Source organism: Ovis canadensis, chromosome 23, assembly GCF_042477335.2.
Source record: "Ovis canadensis isolate MfBH-ARS-UI-01 breed Bighorn chromosome 23, ARS-UI_OviCan_v2, whole genome shotgun sequence".
Lineage (NCBI taxonomy): Eukaryota > Metazoa > Chordata > Mammalia > Artiodactyla > Bovidae > Ovis > Ovis canadensis.
In genome coordinates, this window is record NC_091267.1 from 57,159,215 (window position 1) to 57,183,828 (window position 24,614).

The 24,614-nt window shown below is 46.4% G+C and overlaps 1 protein-coding gene across 1 annotated transcript in view; it reads left to right on the plus strand.

Moving 5' to 3' along the window:
- LDLRAD4 (low density lipoprotein receptor class A domain containing 4) overlaps nt 1-24,334 on the plus strand; it is a 155,677-nt gene extending 131,343 nt beyond the window's left edge. The window contains 4 exon segments of the mRNA XM_069569049.1: nt 11,289-11,443; nt 21,535-21,585; nt 22,914-23,382; nt 23,385-24,334. Coding sequence (XP_069425150.1) covers nt 11,289-11,443; nt 21,535-21,585; nt 22,914-23,382; nt 23,385-23,443 — 734 coding nt within the window. The 3' untranslated portion in view covers nt 23,444-24,334.
- The last annotated feature ends 280 nt before the right edge of the window (nt 24,335-24,614 follow it).

A 24,614-nucleotide genomic window follows, 5' to 3' on the forward strand; every position in this document is an offset into this window, starting at 1 on the left:
CTGCAGTGAGCATGTTAGCCTGTTTAGAATTTCTAAATATACGTCTGTGCATATCATGTTTGTGTGTAAATATACACATATGTATAAACACATCTATATATATATGTGCATATATGTATATATGTACAAAGTCTGGATTTCTTCAGAGTCTGGATTATTTCTTCAAAGTCTGGATACCAAGGTCACACTACTTGAGAGTGGGGAAACTTGAGTTCTCGTAGAAGCTACGCAAATCACTTCTTCAGTGACCTTGGCCAAATCATGCCTTTTCCTGGCTTCAAATTCCTTGTCTCAGGAGCTGGTAGTTAGGCCTCTTTGAGCTCCAAGATACCACGTGGTTTTTGGGATTACTGCTGCATCTGGACAGAGCTCTAGGGCCCTCTAACCAGGGCAGGGCATCGGCTTCTGTCTATGAAATGCCCAGTCTGCCATTCAGAATAGACTGGGTTGGGTATTAGAACCAAGGATCCCCTTGATTGATCTCTCCATCTGCTTGGCACTTTCTAGATTTTAGATTAAGTGTTAGCAGAAAGAGTGAAAGTGTTGTGTTAGTTGCTCAGTCATGTCTGACTCTTTGTGACCCCATGGACTGTAGGCCGCCAGGCTCCTTTGTCCATGGGATTCTTCAGACAAGAGTACTGGAGTGGGTTGCCATTTCCTTTTCCAGGTGATCTTCCCGACCCAGGGGTCGAACCCTGGTCTCCCACATTGCAGACAGACCCTTCACCATCTGAGATACCAGGGAAGCAGAAAGAGTAGAACTCTTCAGTTCCTGGTTTGCTTTTATTTTTTCTTTCCAAAATTATGTTGTTCAAATAGAGGAGTCAGGGAATGATTTTCAAGGATTTGAAGCCCTCAGTGGGTGAGGTGATGGCAAGTGTGCCCCTTTGCTTCGTAGGCAAGGCAACTGCAGGAAGAACTCAGATCACTGGCTTTCTCTCTGTGGCATCTGCGCAGGTGTTTGGAGTGATAGGTAAGTCGGCACCATCTCAGACCCAAAGGAACTGGGCTATTGCTTCCTGGGCCAGGACTCTGCTTCACTAGCCCCAACAGGCTGGCAGGAAGAAGTGGGGCTCACTCCTCTTCCAGGGACCCCTGAGAAGGCGCATTTCATATGACCCAGCAGTCTTGAGTAGGTCACTGAAGTGACAGGATTTTCAAAACAGAAAAATTTTCTCCTCATCTATGAGTTTTGAATTTAATCTTTTTTTCCACAAGACGAGAAATCAGACAGTTTATCTTAGTTTGTCTGAAAGGGTCTTCATGCAATCAAGCCTCCTTTTTCATTCTTGACCTTTTATCTTGAGAATAATCTTTAAAGACTCCAATCTCAGCTTCCGCATTCAGGGTGCAGCAGCTCCTGTTGATGTGGCTGATGAGACGCAGGACCTGGAATGCAGAGCTGGAGTCGAAATTACCAGCCAGAGTCCGCAGGTGAGCCGTGAGCTGTTTGCTGTAACTGGCTCTTTTGTCAGATCCTTCAAGTATGTGTGGAATAAAGGAAAACCATGATTCCAGTCCTGTGTTTCCACATGACCACTATGACTTTAGGAGAGTGTCTGTGATTCTGTTTTTGCACTTGTAAACTGGCCTTGATTGTGTCCTGTGTCAGAGATGTGTAAAACCTCCCAGTTTGCAGATCTGACATCTCAGGGGACAACCCAAGTTGGTATGAGAGGCCCTATCCTGTAGCTGTTCTTTAGGTTCTGTGTTTGAAAAGCTGAAAGATTTGGGGGCTTTTAACTGGACATGAACTGGTACAGTCATTTGGGTGACAGCTGCAGATAAATGAGTCTTGTTGGTCCTTTTGAAATGGGCCTCAGTTAGTGTAGCTGTTGCAGTTTATCCTTTCCTTCGGGCACCACCCACTTATGTTTCCTCAGGTCATAGAATTTGGAATTTTGAAAATTTCTCAGTGAGAAATAGATGCACACTTTACAGCTCCTCATGTTAGCAGGCATGGGAACCATATTGCAGAGCTCAGCGGTCAGCTGTGGGTAAAGCCAGTGAGACTCAACAGCACTTGGTATTGTCTGCCACTTATTATGCATGCGTGGCTTTGTTGGACCTTTGACACTCTTAGGGCATCAAGGGGTGATGAGGAAGAAGGTGGTGTGACTGATGCAAGTCAGACCTTCATCAGTGCGTTTCTAGTATGTTCCTATGATGATGGAGCTTTGGGGGAAGAAGATGACTTATGTTGTTTAATTGGGAGAAATGAAATACTTGAATAGTCAGTTACTTTTTCAGTGGGTGTCTTTCTGACTTTTTAAACCCTGACTCTAGAGTGAGAAATACATCTCTTATCCCAACCCAGTACAAACACAGACCCTTTAGTGCAGAGCCCAAGCACACCTTCACTATTGCAGTGACTACCTTGTGGATTGTGAGTAGGCTTAAAATCACTGTTTAGTTTCCTTTCTCTCTGAAGGCCAGAAGGGTAACCCCATGGTTAGGGAAGGGAATGAGCTGTCTTCCACAGCTACGTGGAGATGTGCCGTGGGCTGAAGCATGAGTAATGTTTGGTAGAGTGTATAAGACATATTGTCACTTGTATGTTTGATGGGCTTGGCACTGGGTAGTCAGCCTGGCTTTTAACCTTTTTAAGGAAAATTCTTACATAGTAAAGAGTGTAGGTATGATTTTTCCATGGTGAGGTGATCAGTGGTGTGTTCCCTTCAGTTTTTAATGTTGTATTTCACTCTTGGAATTCCGAGATGAGAAACAAGGCCATGAAAAAGAAAATTTGTCATCTACAAGTAGTTTAACAGGAAGTCAGGGTTCCCAGTTGGAGTATAGAAGGAAACCAGAACTTGGTGAGGTGATCCAAGTTTGAGGTGTTTCTTAGGAGTTTATTATCTGATTTGCACAGGTAGAACTTGGTTTTATGAATCAGCATTTACATGTAGAGGTGTTTTTAAACTTATGAAGTGCTATTTGCAGAATACTTTCATTTCATAGTTCTTTTTATTGTATCGCCATTATTGAGATATTTCACATATGCACTACAATTCCCCTATTTAAAGTATACAATTCAGTAGCTTTTAGTATATTCACAGAATTGCAAAACCATCAACATGATCTAAATTTAGAACATTTCTGTCAGTTTGAACAGAAACTTGAAGCCCATTACTAGCCATCTACCTTTTCTCCGAAGCTCCCAGCTTTAGCCCACCACTTATCTCCTATTAGTCTCTGAATTTGCCTGCTTGGGATATTTCACATCACTGTCTTTTGTGACAGCCGTCTTTCACATAGCATGATATCTTCAAGGTTCTCTCATGTGGTAGCATGTATTAGTGCTTCATTTTGATCTAGTTTCAAAGCCAGCTGTTCACCACAAGTATGATAATTAGCTGTGAGCTTTGGTAGATGCCTTTCTGTTCCCGGTTTGTTGAGTGTTTTTATGATAAAAAGTTGTTGGGTTTTTGCCAAATACTTTCTCCGTTTTTTTTTTCCTAAGTTTTAAGCCAGCTTTTTTTCATTTGTTTACTTATAGTAGTATATCACTTTAAATGATTTTTGGATGTTAAGCCAACCTTGCAGTCCTGGAATAAATCCTAATTGGTCATGATACATTATTGTTGTTCAGTTGCTAAGTCATGTCTGACTCTTTGTGACCCCATGGACTGCAGCTCACCAGTCTTTCCTGTCCTTCATCATCTCCTGGAGTTTGCTTGGACTCATGTCCATTGAGATATCAGTAGCCTCAGATATGCAGATGATACCACCCATCTGGCAGAAAGCAAAGAAGAACTAAAGAGCCTCTTGATGAAGGTAAAAGAGGAGAGTGAAATAGCTGGCTTAAAACTCAACATTCAAAAAACTGAAATCATGGCATCCAGTCCCATTCATGGCAAATAGATGGGGAAACAATGGGAACAGTGACAGACTTTATTTTCTTGGGCTCCAAAATCACTGCAGATGGTGACTGCAGCCATGAAATTAAAAGATGCTTGCTCCTTGGAAGAAAAGCTCTGACCAACTTAGACAGCATATTAAAAAGCAGAGACATTACTGACAAAGGTCCATCTAGTCAAAGCTATGGTTTTTCCAGTAGTCATGTATGGATGTGAGAGTCGGACTATAAAGAAAGCTGAGCGCTGAAGAATTGATGCTTTTGTGGTGTTGGAGAAGACTCTTGAGAGTCCCTGGAACAGCAAGGAGATCAGTCAGTCCTAAGGGAAATCAATCCTGAATATTCATTGGAAGGACTGATGCTGAAACGGAAGCTTCAGTACTTTGGCCACCTAATACGAAGAGCCAGTTCATTAGAAAAGACCCTAATGCTGGGAAAGATTGAAGTCAGGAGGAGAAGAGGATGACAGAGGATAAGATGGTTTGATGGCATCACCGACTCAATGGACATGAGTTTGAGCAAGCTCTAGGAGATGGTGAAGGACAGGGAGGTCTGGTGTGCTGCAGTCCATGGGGTCTCAAAGAGTCAGACATGACTGAACGACTGAAAAAACAACATGTCCATTGAGTTGGTGATGCCATCCAGCCATCTCATTCACTGTCTCCCCCTTCTCCTCCTGCCCCCAATCTTTCCCAGCCTCAGAGTCTTTTGTGATGAGTCAGCTGTTCGCATCAGTTGGCCAAAGTTATTGGAGCTTCAGCAACAGTCCTCCCAGTGAATATTCAGGGTTGATTTCCTTACGATTGACTGGTTTGATTTCCGTGCTTTCTATGGGATTCTCAAGAGTTTTTTCCAGCACCACAATTTGAAAGCATCAGTTCTTTGGTGCTCAGCCTTCTTTATGGTCCAACTCTTAGTTCATACATGAGTACTGGAAAAACCATAGCTTTGACTATATGGGCCTTTGTCAGCAAAGTCATGTTTCTCCTTTTTAATATGCTGTCTAGGTTTGTCATAGCTTTTCTTCCAAGGAGTAACTATATTTTAATTTCATGGCTGCAGTCACCATCTACAGTGATTTTGGAGCCCACGAAAATAAAATCTGTCACTGCTTCCACTTTTCCCCCTTCTATTTGCCATGAAGTGATGGGACCAGCTGCCTTGATCTTAGTTTTTTAAATGCTAGGTTTTAGCCAGCTTTTTCATTCTCCTCTTTCACCCTCATCAAGAGACTCTTTAGTTCCTTGTCAGTTTCTGTCATTAGAGTGGTGTCATCTGCATACCTGAGGTTGTTGATTTTTCTCCCAACAATCTTGATTCCAGCTTATGATTGATCTAACCTGGTATTTTGCATGATGTACTCTGCATATAAGTTAAATAAGGGTGACAATATACCGCTTTGATGTACTCCTTTCCCAATTTGGGGGCTTCCCTCATAGCTCAGTTGGTAAAAAAAATCCGCCTGTGATGCCGGAGATCCCAGTTTGATTCCTGGGTCGGGAAGATCTTCTGGAGAAGGGATAGGCTACCCACTCCAGTATCTTGGGCTTCCATGTGGCTCAGCTGATAAAGGATCCTCCTGCAGTGCGGGAGACCTGGGTTCAGTCTCTGGGTTGGGAGGATCCCCTGGAGAAGGGAGTCTACGCACTCCAGTATTCTGGCCTGGAGAACTCCAGGCCATGGGATTACAGTCCATGGGGTCTCAAAGAGTTGGACATGACTGAGCGACTTTCACTTTCCCAATTTCTAACCAGTCAGTGGTTCCATGTCCGACTCTAAATGCTGCTTCTTTACCCACATGCAGGTTTCTTAGGAGAAGGTAAGGTGGTCTGGTACTCTCATCTCTTTGAGAATTTTCCACAGTGTATTGTGATCCACACAGTCATAAGCTTTAGTGTAGTAAATGAAGGCGAAGTAGATATTTTTCTGGAATTCCCTTGCTTTCTCTGTGATCCAGTGGATGCTGGCAATTTGATCTCTGGTTCCTCTGCTTTTTCTAAATCCAGCTTGTACATTTGGAAATTCTCAGTTCACATACTGCCAAAGCCTACCTTGAAGGATTTTGAGCATAACTTGCTAGCATGTGAAATGAGTACAGTTTTACGTAAGTTTGAACATTCTTTGGCGTTGCTCTTCTTTGGGATTGAAAACTGACCTTTTCCAGTCCTGAACCCACTGCTGAGTTTTCCAAATTTGCTGATATATTGAGTGCAGCATCATGTTTTAGGATTTGAAATAGCTCAGCTGGAATTCCATCACTTCCACTAGCTTTGTTCATAGTAATGCTTCCTAAGGCCCACTTGATCTCATACTCCAGGATATCAAGCTCTAGGTACGTGGTCACACTATCATGGTTATCCAAGTCATTAAGACCTTTTTTTTGTATGGTTCTCCTGTGTATTCTTGTCACCTCTTTTTAATCTCTTATGCTTCTGTTAGGTCCTTATCGGTTCTGTCCCTTATTGTGCCCATTCTTTCATGAAATGTTCCCTTGATGCTTCCAATTTTAAGAGAGCTCCACTCTTGAAAGTCGTGTTGAGTAGCAATCGTGGGCCCTGGTTCCACCTTGTTTCTTCTGTATGGCGCGCAGGTCACAGGTTTTCTGAACTCCAGTTTGCTTGTTTAATCCAGATGAGGACTCTGGATTAGTCCAAAGTTTCAGAAGCCACCTAGGGGTTTTGTTAAAATGCAGGCTCTGGTTGAGCCAGTGTGGGATGGCACCCAATTTCCTGTGTTTCTAACCATCACTCTGGACCACACTTTGTAAGTTTCCAGGGGTTATTTTATTTCATGCTCCCACTAATTATACAGTGGAGGACTCAACTTTATTTTACACATGAAAACAGCTTTTGCAGCTGATGAAGTCAGATGGCAGAACTAGAACCAGACTGGGGTCTAACTGGCCCTGAATTTATCCACATGAAGTATAAACTTCATACTGCTTTCCATTTTCTCCTGGGTTTGCAAGAGTAATTGTGGTTCTCAAAGCTGTAAAAGCCACTTAGTAGGGAGAAGCTTGACTGTTGTGAAAATAAATATTGAGACAAACACAGAATAATAATAATTCTTTTTTCAATAGAGGGAAAAAGTACTGTCTTGGTATCAATAATGTGCAGGTAAACTCCATAGCGCATTAACGCAGGGCCTTCATTGCTGTTGTGCAGCTGTTTTAGGGTTTTTTAACTTAGACTGATTTATTTAAGAAATGTTTAATCTGCTGTCAGCTTGGTAGCTGAGTCAAACCATGTAACATTTTTACAAAATGATGGGGCGTGAGGCACTGTGGTTGGAACACATGTAGGGCATTGAACATTTCTAGATAAATAGCTCTCTGTGTTACAGTTTTTTAAACACTAAAAATACATTAGTGAATTATTCTTTGCTATAGGCTGATGTTCACAAATATCAAGTAAACTACTACTATGTTTTGAGTCTGTAGGAATGTAAAGTTCGTGTTCTTTTAAAATCCTCATTCATGACTTTAAATGTAGCAAACTTACTAAAATGTACTATTTTGTTTTTTAAAGGCCAAATTCCAGGCTGTAAGTTTTATGTGGAAAATTTCATCTCAGGGCAGAATTTTATAGCATAGTCATAAACCTCAAAGAATGGAAATCTGTAATGGACAGAGCCATCACCTCTGACCAGAGTCACCCTAACAGGCACACAAGACACATAAATGTCTCCAAGGGCCTCTGGCTCATGTAGAGACACAGAGTCTTTACAGATTTTGAGAGTTAATGCCTCAGTGGAATGCACATAGGTCCCCTGGGACTCACTGACCTGCTTTGATTAGTTTCAGGGCCCTTTGTCTGCAAACAGAACCCAGGACGAGTCCCACCCAACTGAGAATGCTTGTAGGTCAGTCATGCTCAAGGTCTGTGCATTTTCTTCAGGACTGTGTGTGTCACACAGGTCAGTGAACGGAGGGCCTTCACAGAGGGAACCTTGGGGCTGGAGGTGGGGGCTCAGCCCTGGTGGCTGCCACAGCCCCCGTGAAAGGATGAGCAGACAAGAACCACTCGTCTGTCATGGTTAGCCACGCATCCTGTGGGTGCAGGTGAAGCCGTTGGGCATGTAGGGGTTGGGCACAGGGAGTAGAGATGCGCATGCTGTTAAGTGAGATGGCACCGGGAAGTTATTTTGTTACTTGTGTTAACATGTGGTGACTTTATTTTTAATGAATAAATATTTAACATCTTTAGGCTTCTCTGGTGGCTTAGAGGTTAAAGCGTCTACCTCCAATGCGGGAGACCTGGGTTTGATCCCTGGGTCGGGAAGATCCCCTGGAGAAGGAAATGGTAACCCACTCCAGTATTCTTGCCTGGAGAATCCCATGGACGGAGAAGCCTGGTAGGCTACAGTCCACGGGGTCGCAAGAATCAGACACGACTGAGCGACTACACCTTCACCTTAGTTTTAATTTCAAATATGGTAAATGCTGGTAGATGTCATCCACATAGAGCTCTTTGGGGGTAATGAGTCATGTTTAAGGGTACAGCTGGACCACGGCCCTGGAGGGCCGCCGGCCTCAGCAGTGCAGGAGGGAGGGCCTGGGAAGGGTCTTAGGAGGATCCCGAGAGGGAGCACACTGACCAGAGAGCTGGCTCAGCACAGCCTGAGAGCAAATGTTTTTTAAAGATAGTTCTTCCCCTCTGAAAGAAAGGTGAGGGCTTCTGTGCAGTCCCCATAGCTGAAGACTATCTCCCCTTGCTTATACTGAACTTTTTAGTGTGATATTAGGTCAGAACAGTCATATTTGTTAGATAATACATAAGGTTCTAGGTGCTGTTGTCCTGTTCAGACCAAAAGAAATAAAGATGCAGAGTAAATAAAAAACAAGCTATAAAAATCTTAGAAGAAAAATATTTTTAGGAGTACTGGAGAGACCTCCCTAATCAGTGAGAAGCTTTGAAGCTATAAAGGAAAAAGATTGTAGCAATATGTGATGGCATAAAAATTTATATTATCTATAAACCCAGGGAAAAGTTTCAAGAAGTGACAGACCAGGAGAAAATATTTGTAATGTAGCCATAGTATGTAAAGACTGCTTACAAATGAGAAAGTTACAAATAAAGTGATATGAGCTAGTATGAAGAAAAATACAAATTACCACTAATCATAGGGAAAGATCACAATCACTAGTAACCAGGGAAATACAAATGACAACAAGATACATGTTTTTGCCCTCCCCCCCACTCCCCCACCGCCCACCACAAATTAGTACAAATGGAAAGGGCCCAGCATCTGGAGCCACGAGGCAGGAGATTCCCTTCCCTCTCCCTGAAAAGAGCAAGTGTACAAGGTTGTGTAAGTGTGTGGAATCTCTGCTTAGGGGTGCTCACAAGTGTGGGTCACACACAATCTTTTTGATCATGGTAGAAAAAAGAAATCCAACCACATAAAGAGCAGTCGCTTAGAGAATACAAGGTCCAGTGTATCGTATTTAGGAACTGGGGAATGAGATCTTGTTTAAAGATGTTTGTGATGTATTGAGTGGAAAAAAAGAACAATATATTTGTACAGCAATTCCATTCATTGAAAAGAAGAAAGCCCTTATTCAAGAGGTGAAAGACAGATACACACAGTGGCTGAATTGTGCCCTGGATGACATGGGCATCGCGGTGAGAGCTGCCGGCTTGTGCAGGGGAACTTGTATATTATACACTATATCCATATATGTTCTTTACACTTTAAAGGAGTCTTCATTATTTTTTTTATAATAAAAATACTTTTTAAGTGAAACAGATATATATCCGCAAATGTCCATAGAAGTATGACAATATAATTTGATTGAATTGCTGCAAATGGTCATCTGCATAGCCTTCCATATTCAGAACAAGATGACATGGGCTGACAGCTTCCAAGTGAAGCCTTAACGCATGTAGAGGCATGTAAGGCCCCTCACTGAAGTCATCATCCAAAAAGCAGTACAGTTTTCTTGAGAAGAGAAAACATTTGTCAATTCCAGGGCACAAGGCAACCTGAAAGGCAAGTTTTGAATACTCTGCTGTTCATTCACAAAATAGAAACAAAAGTCGGTAAAACAAGGCATTTTCTTGGGTTCAGTCTCGATGCTGCATTGACTGCCCTTGATTCCGTGCTTCCTGTCTGCTTGTCCCCAGAACTGTGGTCCCCTCCAAAGATGCCCACCTTGTGCTTGGCGGCCAGGGTGGGCCTCAATCTGCCTGCAGGAGCGATCCTCCAGGTGGGCACCTATGCAGTGGGCACCCCAGAACCCAGCTGGGGCTCCAGAGTCTGTCCTCAGTCCACCACTTTGCCTGCCGTCAGGAACACAAGATGATGGAGGTGGGCTCCTCATTGCTCACGCAGCCTCCCTCATCTGTGTCCTCGGGGATGGGGTTTGGGGTCCAGTCACATGGGTACCGTGTCCCAGACACGGACAGTTGTGTGCAGGCAGAGCGTTGTGAAGAAGAGTTTCTGCCTCACAAGTGTGTCATGCCCACAGCATGTGAGGATAGACGAGGTCACGCTGGTGTCTGCAGCCCAGCTGCAGAGTCCCAGCCCTGGCCCTCAGACAGGCAGTGATTTCAGTTTCCCGGAGGTGCTGCCATGACGATTCTGATAGTGCTTTGTAGCTTCTGGGGGCTTCCTCCCCGAGGATGTACAAGTGCAGACAAGCCCCTGCCCACCAGCCATGAGGCCCTGGGTGTCCAGAGCACAGCAGAACAGAGCGGACAGCTACCGTAGGGAACCCAGTCATGGGCCAGGGGTGCATCCAGCCCACCCACCTGGGCCCTGCCACCGCCCCATACCCCGCCTGGCCTGGCAGGCCCATTTGTCCGTCTCTGTCCCTCAGGTGTGAAGGGGGGGCCAAGGGTGGGGTGCAGGATGGTGCCACAGGATGGGACTTGTGGGTTCAGGAAGACCCTCCTTCTAAGCCCACAGGTTGATGCAGGGCTGGCCTTGGGCTCTGCTTCCCACAAAAGCCCTGGCACCCACGCCCACACACACTGCCAGTGAATGCACGGGTGGGGAGTGTGTGGTTTAGACAGACTTCTGTAACGGCGCAGTGGGAACCCAGTGGAGACATGTCCCATCCTTTCTCTGGGTGGTGCCTCTTCCCTCCAGGGTGCTGCGCTGCCATGGGAAGATGCTTTGGGAATCATAGTTTCAACCTCTAGGGGCAGGGGGTCTGGCAGGGACCGGGCCCTGAGCCTCTCGTGTCCCGGGAGATGGAACCCAGGAGTTGCCTGCCCTGGGGAAGGTCCCCGAGTGGTGGCTGTCTGTCCATGTGACATGGGTCCATCTCAGGACAGAACCTGTCTAAGCAGCTGGGGCCTTCCTCCCTCACCTGTTAGCCACACGGCAATACCCTCAGGCAGCAGGCCTGGGGAAGTTTCTGTCCTTCGAGGGTCTGGGAGGGGGTGGCCCCATGCCTGGCTGACAGCTCTCCTCTTCGTCGCAGCGGAGCTGGAGTTCGCCCAGGTGGTGGTGGTGGTGGTAGTGGTCACAGTGATGGTCGTGGTCATCTTCTGCCTGCTGAACCACTACAGAGCATCCACCCGGTCCTTCATCCACCGCCCGGGTCAGGGCCAGAGGCAGGAGGACAGGCCGCAGCTGGTAAGTGTGGGCTGGGGCTGGGTCTCCCCGGGGCTGAGGCTGGGGCTGGGAGCACAGGCACAGGATGGCACTGGGCTCAGCTCATATATCCACCATAACGGAATGCCCAGTCAGGGTGCTATGGTCAGCGATGCATCCTGTGTCCCCGCCTGCACCGTGAGACGGCGGCTCAGTGGGGCAGGGCTGTGAGGGTGCCAGCCGCTGGGGCATGAGGGCCAGCGGGTTGTGTGGGCTTCAGGTCTGTTGTCCCCGTGAGTGGAGCTGAGGTTTCTCCAGTGTCCTGTGTCCCTGGCAGCCAGAGTCTGGGAAAGAGTGGGACTGCTGGTTGCTGCCCCCAGACCCACAGGAACAGTGTAGGTGCCTCCAGACCCACAGGGACAGGGGCCTGCAGGTCAGCCCTGAGGGAGGCCTCTCCCGGCTTTCCCTCGCCCTCCACATCCCCTTCCTGCCACGTTTCCTCCCCGCGTCCCCGTGCCGGGCAGGTGCGTCCCAGGGCTTGGATTTTTCTTCTGATAAAACCAGGGAGGTGTGAATACCGCTCCCAGAGGTTTCACTAACTCATGATGCATGTTTACACAGTGACCAGAAACCATTCAGCCCAGGCCAGAGCTCTGTTTCATGTCTAGTCGGGACACGGACACAGATGGGATCCTGGAGTGCTCGGGGTCACTGCCCACGAACATGTCCCCCATCTGGCGATATTTCTTCCCCCTAATTACCGCCTCTTCTGTTAGGGCTCCTGAGAGGTGCCGCCTCCCTTCACATGGCTCTAAGAGAACAGTGTGACCTGCTCACAGTCAGGGTCCCACCGGGGACCATCTGTGGCTGTCGCAGTGCGGGGATGCTGCTGTAGTGATGCTCTGAGCCTGAGCGCACCCCCTCCACCCCGCCCCATCCTCCCTAGGGGCCCTTCGGTAGTCACACTGATGCTGCTACACACGTGGGTCTTGTGGCTGCCTCAGGGACGATAGCAGTGACGAGAGCCTTTGCCTGCAGTTCCCCAAGCTAGGAGTGTCCACAGGCAACCTGCCTCATCAGAGGGTCTTGGTGTGGGCTCTGCCTGCCTTCGTTCCCCGGGTCATTGAGTGGATGTGGGCCTGGTACCCACCAGTCGAAGAAACGTCTCAGCAAACCCCAGCCTCCCCCCATCAGCAGTGCTGTGGCTATTTTTGGTGGTATTTTCTGTCTTGGGGGAGGCCGGGGGTCTCCAGAGGCCATTTGTGTGTGGGGAGGGGTGCACAGCAGGAGGCTGAAACCTGTAGGAGGGTGTGGGGTGAGGCAGCTTCAGGGTGCCCTTTTGGGTGCCCCAACATGCAGCCAGCCTCCCCACAAGGGGCCTAGAGGGACCGGGCTGCCTGTGGCCGCGTGAGGTTTGTGCTTCTTTGGAGGTGGCCAGGGTTTCGAGGCGCGGTATCTGCTGTCTGCACCCCAGAAGCCACCGTGCCTGCTGTTGGCAGCTGGTAGGTGTGGTGCGCCCCCTGCCGGCCTTCCTGTGCGTGAGCATCCAGGGCTCTGAGCCAGTGTTGTTGCTGGGACTCTCGCACTTCTGTGGGCCTTTTGGCCTATTTGTTCTGGAACCGTGTGAGGTCTCCACAACCATGTTAGTAAACAGTGTGTTTATTTTAAAGTGGTGTGAGAAAGGCTGGGCATCTAATTTATCAGCTTCTGGAAAGTTTGGTTTAACACTATTGGTTAATGTTATTTTTACATATTTCTTGGGGGAAGAGTTGATAGTCAAGGTGGAACAATGAAGCCCAATAGTCGGCTTTTGTTTTTGAGGAGAGGCTGAAATTGTAGATGTTCTGATGTGGTTGAGGAAACGACTCCCTTTCTGCACTAATGGGCTTTCCCTTTATCTAGAAGGGAAAGGCAAGCTGGGGCCTCGGTAGCTGTCACAGCCCGGGTTCTCACAGAGAGCCCTCTGGGAAAAGGTGGGTTGGGTCAGTGGCCCCTTTGGGCCCAGCTTGCTCAGTTTGGGAGGGTTTGCTTTGTGCAGTCATAGCCCTTTCCTCATGTGGCCCCTTGCTGCCTCCAAAGCCTGTGGAATGACACACTTCGTTGCCAAGAGAAGGACAGATGGAGGCTGTTTTGGGAAGGCTAGTGAGCCTGCATCACCACAGTGTCCCTGAAATGCCGTTCCAGGGGGCCAGGGCAGTAGGAGGGACCAGTGCTAAATTTGGTGGAAGCAGCCATTTCTGGATGAAAATGAAAAAGAGCTATCAGTCAATTGGCTGCAGTTAAGTTACGAGAAAAGGAAATGCTTCAATAGTGGTAGCAGCAGTTAAGTGGGTTTGTGATAAAAAGCTATGTGTTCTTTCTGAGGGAGTCTGCTCTTAGTATTTAGAACCATTTTTTTTTTTAAATTTAATTATTTTTGGCTGTGACACTGGATCTTCGTTGCCGTGCAGTGGGCTTTCTCTAGTTGTGGTGTGTGGGTTTCTCATTGCAGTGGCTTCTCCTGTTGTGAAGCACTGGCTTTAGTTGCTCCAGCTTCAGTAGTTGCAGCTTGTGGGCTCTAGAGGGGCTGAGTAGTTGTGGCGCATGGGCTTAGTTGCTTCATGGCATGTGGAATTTTCTTGGACCGGGGATTGAACCCATGTCCCCTGCTTTGGCAGGCAGATTATTATCCACTGCTCCATCAGGGAATCCCTAAAGAGCCTGGTTTATGTGAGTTTGGAATTTTCTTATTTGTTTTCTGAGGATGGATTTGATTTTTGGTATCAGCCAAAATCCATATAGAGTTAAATCTCAAGATGCAGTTGATCAAGTTACTGATACGATTTTGGTACAAAGTCAAGCCATTAGTAAGCCTGATGTTGTTCAGGCTACAAGCTAATGCTGCAGAGAAAGGCCAGGAAGAACCCAGGAGGGGGTGGTTGACAGAAGCCTGGTCCCTGTTGGTAAGGCTCCTGTGATAAGGCTATGATCATGTGTTACTTCTGCTCATCTGCTAGTAAAGTGTGCTTTTACTTAGTCCTTAAAAATTGATGTGGTTTGTTCTGGAGAAGAAACGTGTTCTCTGAATTATCTTGATTCTGAGTGGTCCCTGTTGGGGAGGCTGACCTGGGCATCTAAGGGAGGTGGCTAGGATGGCTCTGTTCCTCCCCTACCAGCTCCACTGTGGGAAGGCATGTGGCCTGAAAGGAGGCTCACAGTGTTTGGCCCTGAGCTCTCAGGTTCCCAGGCTGCTTCCTCTGGAAACCTGACTGCTCACTGGCCCTGCCTTCAGTCCAGAAGGCATCACAGTCCTCCTCTTGGGTTTGGTTCTGGGCCTGTAGGCTTTCTCTAGCTGTTGATTGTTCTGGACAATAAAGGAGTCCCTTTGTTTTCCTCCCAGGAGAACTTGCTTCATGGTTTGTCTTTCCCTTAGGGGATCTGGTCTACATTGAATCAAGTTGGAAGGGAAGTAGTCTTGAGAAGTCTGATGATGGATGCCCAAGGTGGGTAAGGGGAAGTGCTGGAGAGGACAGTCACCAGCACTTAAGCTGTTAGTGTCGCCTGGGTGGAAAAGTCAGTACGACTGAGGAATCTGTCTGGGAATAGGGAAGAAACAAGAGAAAATGGACTTTTGTTGTTGTTTGGTCACTAAATTGTATCTGACTCTTTGAGACCCCATGAATGGCACACCATGCTTCTCTGTTCATCAGTATCTCCCTGAGTTTGCTCAAACTCATGTCCATTGAGTCAGTGATGCCATCCAACCATCTTATCCTCTATCATCCTTCTCCTGCCCTCAGTCTTTCCCAGCATCAGGGTCTTTTTCAGTGAGTCAGCCCTTTGCATCAGGTGGCCAAAGTATTGGAGCTTCAGCTTCAGCATCAGTCCTTCCAATATAATATTCACGGTTGATTTCCTTTACATTTGACTGGTTTGATCTCCTTGCTGTCCAAGGGACTCTCAAGAGTCTTCTCTCCAGCACCACAGTTCAAAAGCATCAGTTCTTTGGCACTCAGCCTTCTTTATCAGATGGCAAAGGTGTTGCTAAATACCCAAACATCAGTTTTAGCTGTGCTTTTCATCCTGGAACAGGGAGTAAAATAAAATTTCAAATATTTGAGGCCATATGATAATATTCATTTGCTGTGAGGAACGCTTGGGTAGAAACTGAAATATCGAGCAGTGATCTTGCTTTATACAGACTGGCTGTGTCACCTCCAGCGAGTCATGTGCCCTCCTCAAGCCTCAGTTTCCTCCCATCCAAAATGAGTGAGAATTGGCTCAGATCAGAGACCTTCAGATTGTCTGACCACTTTAACCAAATGTGTAGGAAAGACATACCACTTAAATTGATACCACTTAAACATACCACTTAGCTCTTCAAGAGGCTGCAACTCACAGTATGGAAAACACTGTGCTGGGTGTTTCCAGTGCCCAAATCTGATGATCCCTGTGGTCCTCTGTGTATTGAAAGGAGAGTTTAGCTGAGAGCTACACCAAGAACGTTGGGGGCATGGGGTGGTCTCATGTGGTCACAGTGCCCATGGCCCTATGGCAGCAAGTGGGCTTCAGCTGCAGCTCACAGCACCAGCCAGTGAGTCATGGTCACAGGTGACTCTCTTTCAGTGCTATAAGGATGGCATCCTTTGGGTGGGAAAAAATCTAAGAGATACAGACAAAAAAAAAAGAGTATTAGTACTCTGAGCACTTGTATATCAACATATTGAATAAAAGTAATAACCCAGATGAAATGGACAGATTCCTAGAAACCCCCTCCTAAGACTGAGTCCTGAAGAAAGAGAAAATACGAATTGATCTATAACTAGTAAGGAGATTGAATCAATAATCAAAGATCTTCCAACAAAGAAATTTCCTAGGCTAAATGGCTTAACTTCTACAAAACATTCAAAGAATTGACACCAGTCCTCAGACTCCTCCCCCAAAACTGAAAAGGATGGAACCCTTTCAAACTCATTTTATAGGCTAGCATTGCCCCAGTACCAAAACCAGACAAAGACACAACAGGAAAAGAAGCCAGTGACCAACATCCCAAATAAACATTGATGTAAGAATCCTCAGCAGCACTAACAAATGAGAATTCAACATCATAATAAAAGAATTATATCACCATGACCAAGTGGGGTTTATTTCTGGAATGCATGGAGGGTTCCACATTATGAAATCAATTTATGTAATTCACCTCATTAACAGAGTGAAAGGAAAAAAAACTGCATGATCGTCTCATTGATACAAAAAAAGTATCGAACATAATTCAGCACCCTTTCATAATAAAAACATTCAACAAACTAAGATACGAGGAAACTACCTCAGCATAATGAAGTAATCTATGAAAAGCCCGCAGTGAACATGATACACAACAGTGAGTGACTGGTGGCTCCCCTGTCAGATCTGGAACAAGGAAAGGACACATGTGTTCTTTCACCACTTCTATCCAACATAGTATTTAAGTTTTAGCTGGAGCAGCAAGGCAAGAGAAGACATGTATCTCAGTAAGAAAGGAAAAAGTAAACTTACCTCTCTTTGTAGATGACATGATATGTAAGAAAACCCTAAGCATTCCAATTAACTAATAAACAAAAACTCCACTAGAACTAATAAGTTCAGCAAAGTTGCAGGACACAAAATCAGCCCCCCCCCTCCAAATCAGTTGTGTTTGTTTATACTAACAACAAACAATCCAAAAAGAAATAAGAAAACAGTTCAGTTTACGATAACATCAAACAGAATAAAATACTTAGGAATAAACATAACCATGAATATGAAGGGTTTGTAGTGTTGCTGAAAGAAATTATTCTCAAGTAAATGGAAAGGTATCTTGGGTTCATGGACCGAAAGACTTGATACTGTTAAGATGTCGGAACTACCGAGAGCAATCCACAGAGCCAGTATGCTCCCTGATGTTTTTCTGCAGAAATAGAAAAGCCCATCCTGAAATTCATGGGACTCCAACCCGCCCATAGCCAAAATAATGTTGAAAAAGAATAATGAAGTTGGAAATTACATACTTCTTAATTTCAAAAATTACCAGAATGCAATAAAGACAAACATTTAGACCAACAGGATAGAATAGAGAGCCTGGAAATAAACTCCCCCATGTATGGTCAGAGGGACTTCCCTTGTAACTCACTCAGTAAAAGAATCTGCTGGTAATGCAGGAATCCTGCCTGCAATGCAGGAGACCTGGGTTTGATTCCTCGGTCCGAAAGATCCCCTGGAGAAGGAAATTGCAACCCACTCCAGTACTCTTGCCTGGAAAATTCCATGGACAGAGGATCCTGGTGGGGCTGCAGTCCGTGGGGTTGCAGATTTGTCAGACATGACTTAGCGAATCAACTACCATGTATGGTCAGGTGATTTCTAACAAGGGTTCCAAAGGCCATTCAAGGAGAAAGGAGACTCTTAAAAAAAGTGGTGTTGGATAGACTGGGTGTTCATTGCAAAATAATAACATTGAACCCTTATCTGCTAGCATATACAAAAAGTTAATTCAAAATGTATCGAAACCTAAATGTACAAGTTAAAGCTATTAAACTCTTAAAACAATAGGGAAAAAGCTTCATGACATTGGGTTTGGCAATGGTATCTTGACTCTGACACCAAAAGCACAGGCAACCAAAGAAAAAAAATTGGTAAATTGGACTTCAAAAATTAAAATCTTAACCTTATCACAGGACACTATCGAGATTGAAAGGCAACTCACAGAATGGGAGAAAATATTTACAAATCACATATTGATATTCAAAAAGTATAAAGAACTTTTATAACAAACAACAAAGTAAGTCAATGTAATTTTAATTTAGGCAGATTTAAAATAGGCAAAGAACCTGAGTAGATACTTCTCCAAGGAAGATAATACAGATAGCCAACAAGCACATGAGAAGAGCTCAGGATCACTAATTGTGATGGTTAATTTTGTGTGTCAGCCTGATTGAGCTAAGCAATGCCTGGCTAAAGCATTACTGTTGGGTGTGTCTGTCAGAGTTATTCCAGAAGAGGTAACCATTCGACTCAGTGGACGGAGTGAAGAAAATCTGCCCTCACCAGTGTGGGTGAGCATCATCCAATCCCTGAGGGCCTGGGTAAAACAAGAAGGTGGAGGATGGGCAAGTTCTTTCTTCCTCTCTCTTCTTGAGCTGGGGTGTTGATTTTCTCCTGCCCTTGGACATCACAGCTCCTAGTTTGGGGACCTTGGAAATCCAAGACATATACCAGTGGCCCCCCAGTTCTCAGCTGGGATGTTGATTTTCTCCTGCCCTTGGACATCAGAGCTCCTGGTTTTGGGGCCTTAGAAATCCACAACATATACCAGTGCCCCCCCGCCCCCCCGTCCCGGTTCTCAGTTCTTCGTTATTTGGACTGAATTATACCACTGGCTTTCCTGGTTGTCCATCTTACACATTGCAAATGTGGGACCTCTCTGCCTCCGTGGGCACATGGTTGATGCCTATAATCAGTCTGTCTCCTGTTTCTCTGGAGAACCCCGACTTAACATACTAACCATACACAGGCTAAAACCAGGGTGAGATGCCACATCACACCCACTTGGACTGATTATCAAGAAACTAGAAGATCAGGATTGGCAAGAAATTGGAACCCTGTGCTCGTTGGTGAGAATGTGAAATGGTGCCACCACTCTGGGAAACAGTAGTGGTTCCCCCTGACCCTCCACATTAAACATGGAGTTACCACATGACCCAAAAGTTCTCCATTAAAAGCAGAGATTCAGAGAGAGATTTGTACACCCCCGTTTACAGTAGCATTATTCACGATGGCCAAAAGGTGGACACAACCAAGATACCTATGAATAACAAAATACAGTATGTCCCTGCAATGGATTATTACTCATCCTTAAAAAGGAAGGAAATGCTGACACTGGCTGCACCATGGATAAGCCATAAAGTCATTACGCTCAGTGAAATAAGGACAGTATTGTATAATTCCACTTGGATGAGGTCCTTAGAACAGTCAGATTCATAGAGACAGAGGGTAGAGTGCTGGTCACCCGGGCCTTGGGTGGAAGGAATACAGAGTTGGTGTTTAGTAGGTGTGGTGTCTCAGACAAATTCTGGAGATGGATGCAGCGATCAGTACATGGCAAGTGGATGGACTTAATGCCACAGAACCATATGCTTTCAAATAATTAAAATAGTAAATGTTACATATAACTTACCACAACTTTAAAAAAGACAATTTTGATTTTCTACTCACCATCCAGCCCAAAAAAAGTGCCAGATTGAAAAGGAAAAAACGCAGTCATTGTGTTCTAGGTCTGCAGCCGGCATATCTGGATCATTCGGATGGTAAAGACAATCACTTGGAAGAGCACGTGATTTTTTAATCTTTAATACAGATGTTTTAGTGTCAGGTTCAACTTAAGGGAAAGTTTCCTGCCAATGTGGCTGGAGGAGTAAAATACAAAGCGGATTCCTCGAGGGTAAAGGAATCTGAAAACACACATCTTCCCCCTCTGAGATCCAGAGCTGTCCTGTTCCTTCTCCACAGCATGCAGATTCCCTGGAGCCCCTCGTGGTGGCCCAAGGCCATTGTGGGCCTGGGTTCTGGTGGCCCTGCTCCCCGCGGCACCCATGGGGGCATCTTTAGGCCACCAAGAGGTGCTCTGTGGACACAGCTTGAGTGAATAGTTCTCACAAGCACACAGCTAGGAGAGATGCAGTGCATATGGGCCTGGGTAGTGATGCTGGCTTGATTTCATTCCTGTTGCTATGAATTCTATAAACTGCTAACTTATTTCTCAGCTTACTCCGCCATGGTCAGAGGACCTGGCTCCCCGGGGCATCTGCTGCAGTTGCTGTGGCGGTGGTGATGCAGATGTGTCCCGGGGGGAACAGGCTGAGTGGCCAGAGAGGCAGCGGGAGGGGAGGTCTGGAGGGGTGGGGTTGGCAGGAGGGACTGTGAAAAGCGGGGCTGGGAAGCACATGGATTTAGAAACAGACAGGTTGATGCGGATTTGGTGAAATACAGGACTGAGTGTGTGCAGGGCTTGGTGTCAATCTTTTTCAGGGATTTTTTCAGTGTTGCTAATTTCTAGGGAAATAAAACCATTGAGAATGGTTACTGCCGTTTTCAGAAAATGCGCCACCCTTCTCCTGGGTCCTTCCTCACCTGCTTCATCTGGCGCTGTGAATTCTGGCCATCAGGCTGTTCCCTGTGCTTTAATCTATAGCTGTTGTCACCAAAAGTAGAATTCTGAGTCCTGGAAACAGTGGAGGGTGTTCTGTGCTGTTCTCAACACCGGGGCTTGGACACCTGGTTAGTCACTCTGTGGCCTGTCGCCATTACATGGTTGTATAGTCAGACCTAAGGATGCCACCTGCTTGCAGTGAGGGGGGCTGTGCTGGACACTGGCCTGCAGGGAGCAGGGAAGGTCACCTTTGCCTCTGAAGGTCACCTTCACCTCCTAGGTCTGCCTGTGGTCACTTTCAGGTCACAGGAGGCTATGATGGCAGATCATGTGTGCGTATTCTTTTGGAATCCAAAAATGTGGGCACTGCCCTCGCTCTGATGCAGTTCTTACCAATCACAACAGCCCAGCAGACCCTGCTGTAGCCAACAATGAGTTCAGAAGGGATACCACATGGAAATACTCTGTTGACAGGTTCATGGTCTTACAAGTGATCCTTAGTCATGCCTATTGTTTGCTTGTCAGTCTGGCCAAACATTTGTGAAAAAAGATACTACAACTCAATCTCAGGTTCCATGTACCTTGTGAATGTTTGTACTGAAGAATCAGTTCATTGGAAGATGCCCAGGGGGCTCTTAGGTTTGGGAAACTCAGTTTTCAGTTTGAAAGCCCACTGCTATGGACAGGCAGTGCTTTCCTTCTGCTGCTGTTAACGCAGGGCAGCCCCAGCTCGGAAGGCTTGGTACCAGAGTTGCACACACACACGTGTAGATTGAGAGACCCCAGACCTTTCTCAATGCTACTGTGGGGAGATCTGTTGTACTTGTGGCCACAGCTTTCCTCGAGGTGCAGATTAAGGGCTGGGGCTTTGTGGTCCTGGGTGTTAAACAGCCTGTGTTCAGTGGAGTGTGTGTGTGATGCCTTGGCTTTGGGTGCTGCTGCATGAAACTAATTATTTTCCTGTGATGTCCACTCCCTGCTCCCCACTCAGGAAGGGTGCCTGTGGCCTTCAGACGGCTCTGAACCTCGGCCTACCTCAGAGGTAAGGGATTGAACACTGGTGAGATGTGGGTGGCAGGAGATGAACAAGATTGGTGGAAGGGTTGTGTCGGCACAAAGACTAAGACGTATGCCAATAACCTGGTTTAGGAGGTTGGGGAGGAACTTCCCTGGTGGTCCAGTGGTATTAAGACTTCACCTTCCAATGCAAGGGGTTCAATCCCCGGCCAGGGAGCTAGGATCCCACATGCCTGAAGGCCAATATAACCAAAACATGAAAGTGTTGTAATAGATTCAATAAAGACTTAGTATGATAGGGAAGGGGCTTTCTAGGTGGTGCAGTGGTAAAGAATCTGCCTGCCAATACAGGTTCGCACCCTGGGTGGGGGAGATCCCCTCGAGTAGGAAGTGCCAACCCACTCCAGTATTCCTCCCTGAAAAATTCCGTGGACAGAGGATCCTGGTGGACCACAGTCCATGGGGTTGCAAAGAGTTGGACACGACTGAGCATGCACGCACATACAATTGGGAAAATAAGTTTTTTGCCTTTAAGTTAAAAATATGGTATGAGAGAAGTTAATGAATATATATCTTTATATATGTATGTCTTTCCTCTAGAAGAAAGTTGAATGGTGAATAAGTTATGTTAAATAAAATGTCTGGATTCTTTTGGGGGGAAAATCTATAATCATCTTTACTTTGGAATATAAAACATTTTTCATGTTGGTTGCTAAAAATTACAGGAAATTTTATCCAAAATAACTGGATAAGTTTAGAAGCCAGAAAGAAAAAGTCACTTGTTTCATATTTTAAAGTAACTGATAGGGCAGCAGGTTCCTATAAATAAGTCATAAGTTGTCCCAGGCTTGTATCTGCTCCAAGTACAGGCCTGTGAATTTGCAACTTTCAATTACAAAGGAAATTCTATCCCCTTCCCCACTCCTCTGAATCACAGGTCTAGGAGCTGGAAGGGGCTTGAGAAAGCAGGGGGGCTGTCCTTACTTCCTATAAAAAAGAGTGGGACCTGGAGCAGGTCATGTTGGGGGGCTGGCCTGGGGGTGGGGGCTCCTGCATTCTTCCTAACCCAGTGGGAAATGTACACATAGCACATACAATAACTCCATTAAACCTACATTTTCAGGTAACTGCAATTATCCGTTGCTGAACCATCCTGGGTTTGGCAAGGTGAGTGATGTAAGTCATTAGGAATGAGAAAACCTTTTTTTCTGGAATAGTCTTTACTTGTTTTTTTGGTGGGGGAAGTTTTCAGACGGGTGAGAACAGACCAGGCGTTAATTTCCCTGCGGCCGTCACGTCCGTGGTCATCACTGTGCTGAGAACATCTCGCAGCCCTTCCTCTCTTCCCTGCAGACCATGTATGCCCTGCGGTCCAGGGATGGGGTGACTGCCCCACCTTTTCTCCAGAGGGATCGGTTCAGCCGCTTCCAGCCCACCTACCCCTACGTGCAGCATGAGATTGACCTTCCCCCCACCATCTCCTTGTCGGATGGGGAGGAGCCACCTCCTTACCAGGGGCCCTGCACCCTGCAGCTCCGGGACCCTGAACAGCAGATGGAACTCAACCGAGAGTCAGTGCGGGCACCGCCCAACCGAACTGTTTTTGACAGCGACTTGATAGGCGTATCCGTGTACAGTGGGGGCCCGTGCCCACCCAGCAGCAATTCAGGCATCAGTGCCAGCACCTGCAGTAGTACTGGGAGGATGGCGGGGCCGCCCCCGGCCTACAGTGAGGCGATGGGCCACTACCCAGGCGCCACTCCCTCCCACCCCCAGCACAGCGGCGCACACAGGGGGAGCAGACTGCTGCTCCAGCGGGAAGGCCCCGGAGCACGGAGCTGCCCGTCCAGGGCACGGACAGGAAGCCCAGGGAGTGCACCTGACCTGCGAGCACACCTGATGTGAGAAAAGAAATGGAGTCGCAGCACAGCAGAATTCAGTAAAACAGAACAATTCTTTTCAGGGGAGCCACACGCAGAAGGGAATAGTGTAAACCTCCAGTCTGGCCACAACAGTATGCATCTGTGGCAGAGACGGGACAGGGCTGGTTTTGGCGAAGTGTGGGCATGAGAACACAAAAGGGTGCTTTGAAGACACCATGAAATAAAACCCATGAGGCGTTTGACTTTAATGTGAAAGCAGAGGCCAGAATGCCTGTTTTACAATTAACCGAATACAGAGGAAAATGTTATACGTTATGGGGAAGACTCGCTAGTTTGCTTTCCCCCCGAACTGTGGAACTTCTGTTTTACAAATATGATTTTAAGTTTCTGCTTTGTGTGCCAAGGTATAAAGTGAAGTCAGATGAATGCAAGGAGTTAAATCTGTGTTGTGATGCTGTGTTTTTAAAAATTGCACTATCTTCACTGTTTAACATGAGGAAGCTTTATGTGAAGTCCTGTATGTTGTTTTCTCACCTGTGCATCATTATTAGGCCCCATAATAATGTTCCCCCCATAATTGTGCAGGAAAGGGTGTTTGGGGAGGTAGCCTAACATACTGCTAACTTACACTTGTGAAGAGAGTCATCACAGGGCATGCATCACCAGGGCACCTGCAGACTGGATGGAGCAGAGGAAACGCCCGCATCCCTGGTGGGTCGAGTCCCTCCAGCCTCAGGCTGTGTGTTTCACGCCTGCATTCACACATCACACAGTGCTGCCCTAGTCCTCCAGCAGGGCAGTTTCTGCAGTAATTGATTTTTTTTTTTCACTGTAGCATGAAATATACTCAGATAATACACTATTTTATGCAATAAATTGTTTAAAATGCAAGGTGGTTATTTTTATACTGTTGAAACATGTGATTTCAGTGTTTCCTGTGGTCTGTCTTTCCATGGATAGTTGAGTTCAGGCCTGGATGGCTGATCATTGAGACTCGACAGTGGCTCCGATGTACTCGCTGCCCTGGTGTTGCCAGACGCTAGCTGCGGGTTCTCTGTGTGTAGAAACTCCTGAGTTGAGGAAGGGAACCAGCCCCATATGGGAACCAGCGCCTGGGAGAGATGCAGGGCTCAGAACCAGCCATGCTTCTGGGTCACTCAGGCTCTCCTGG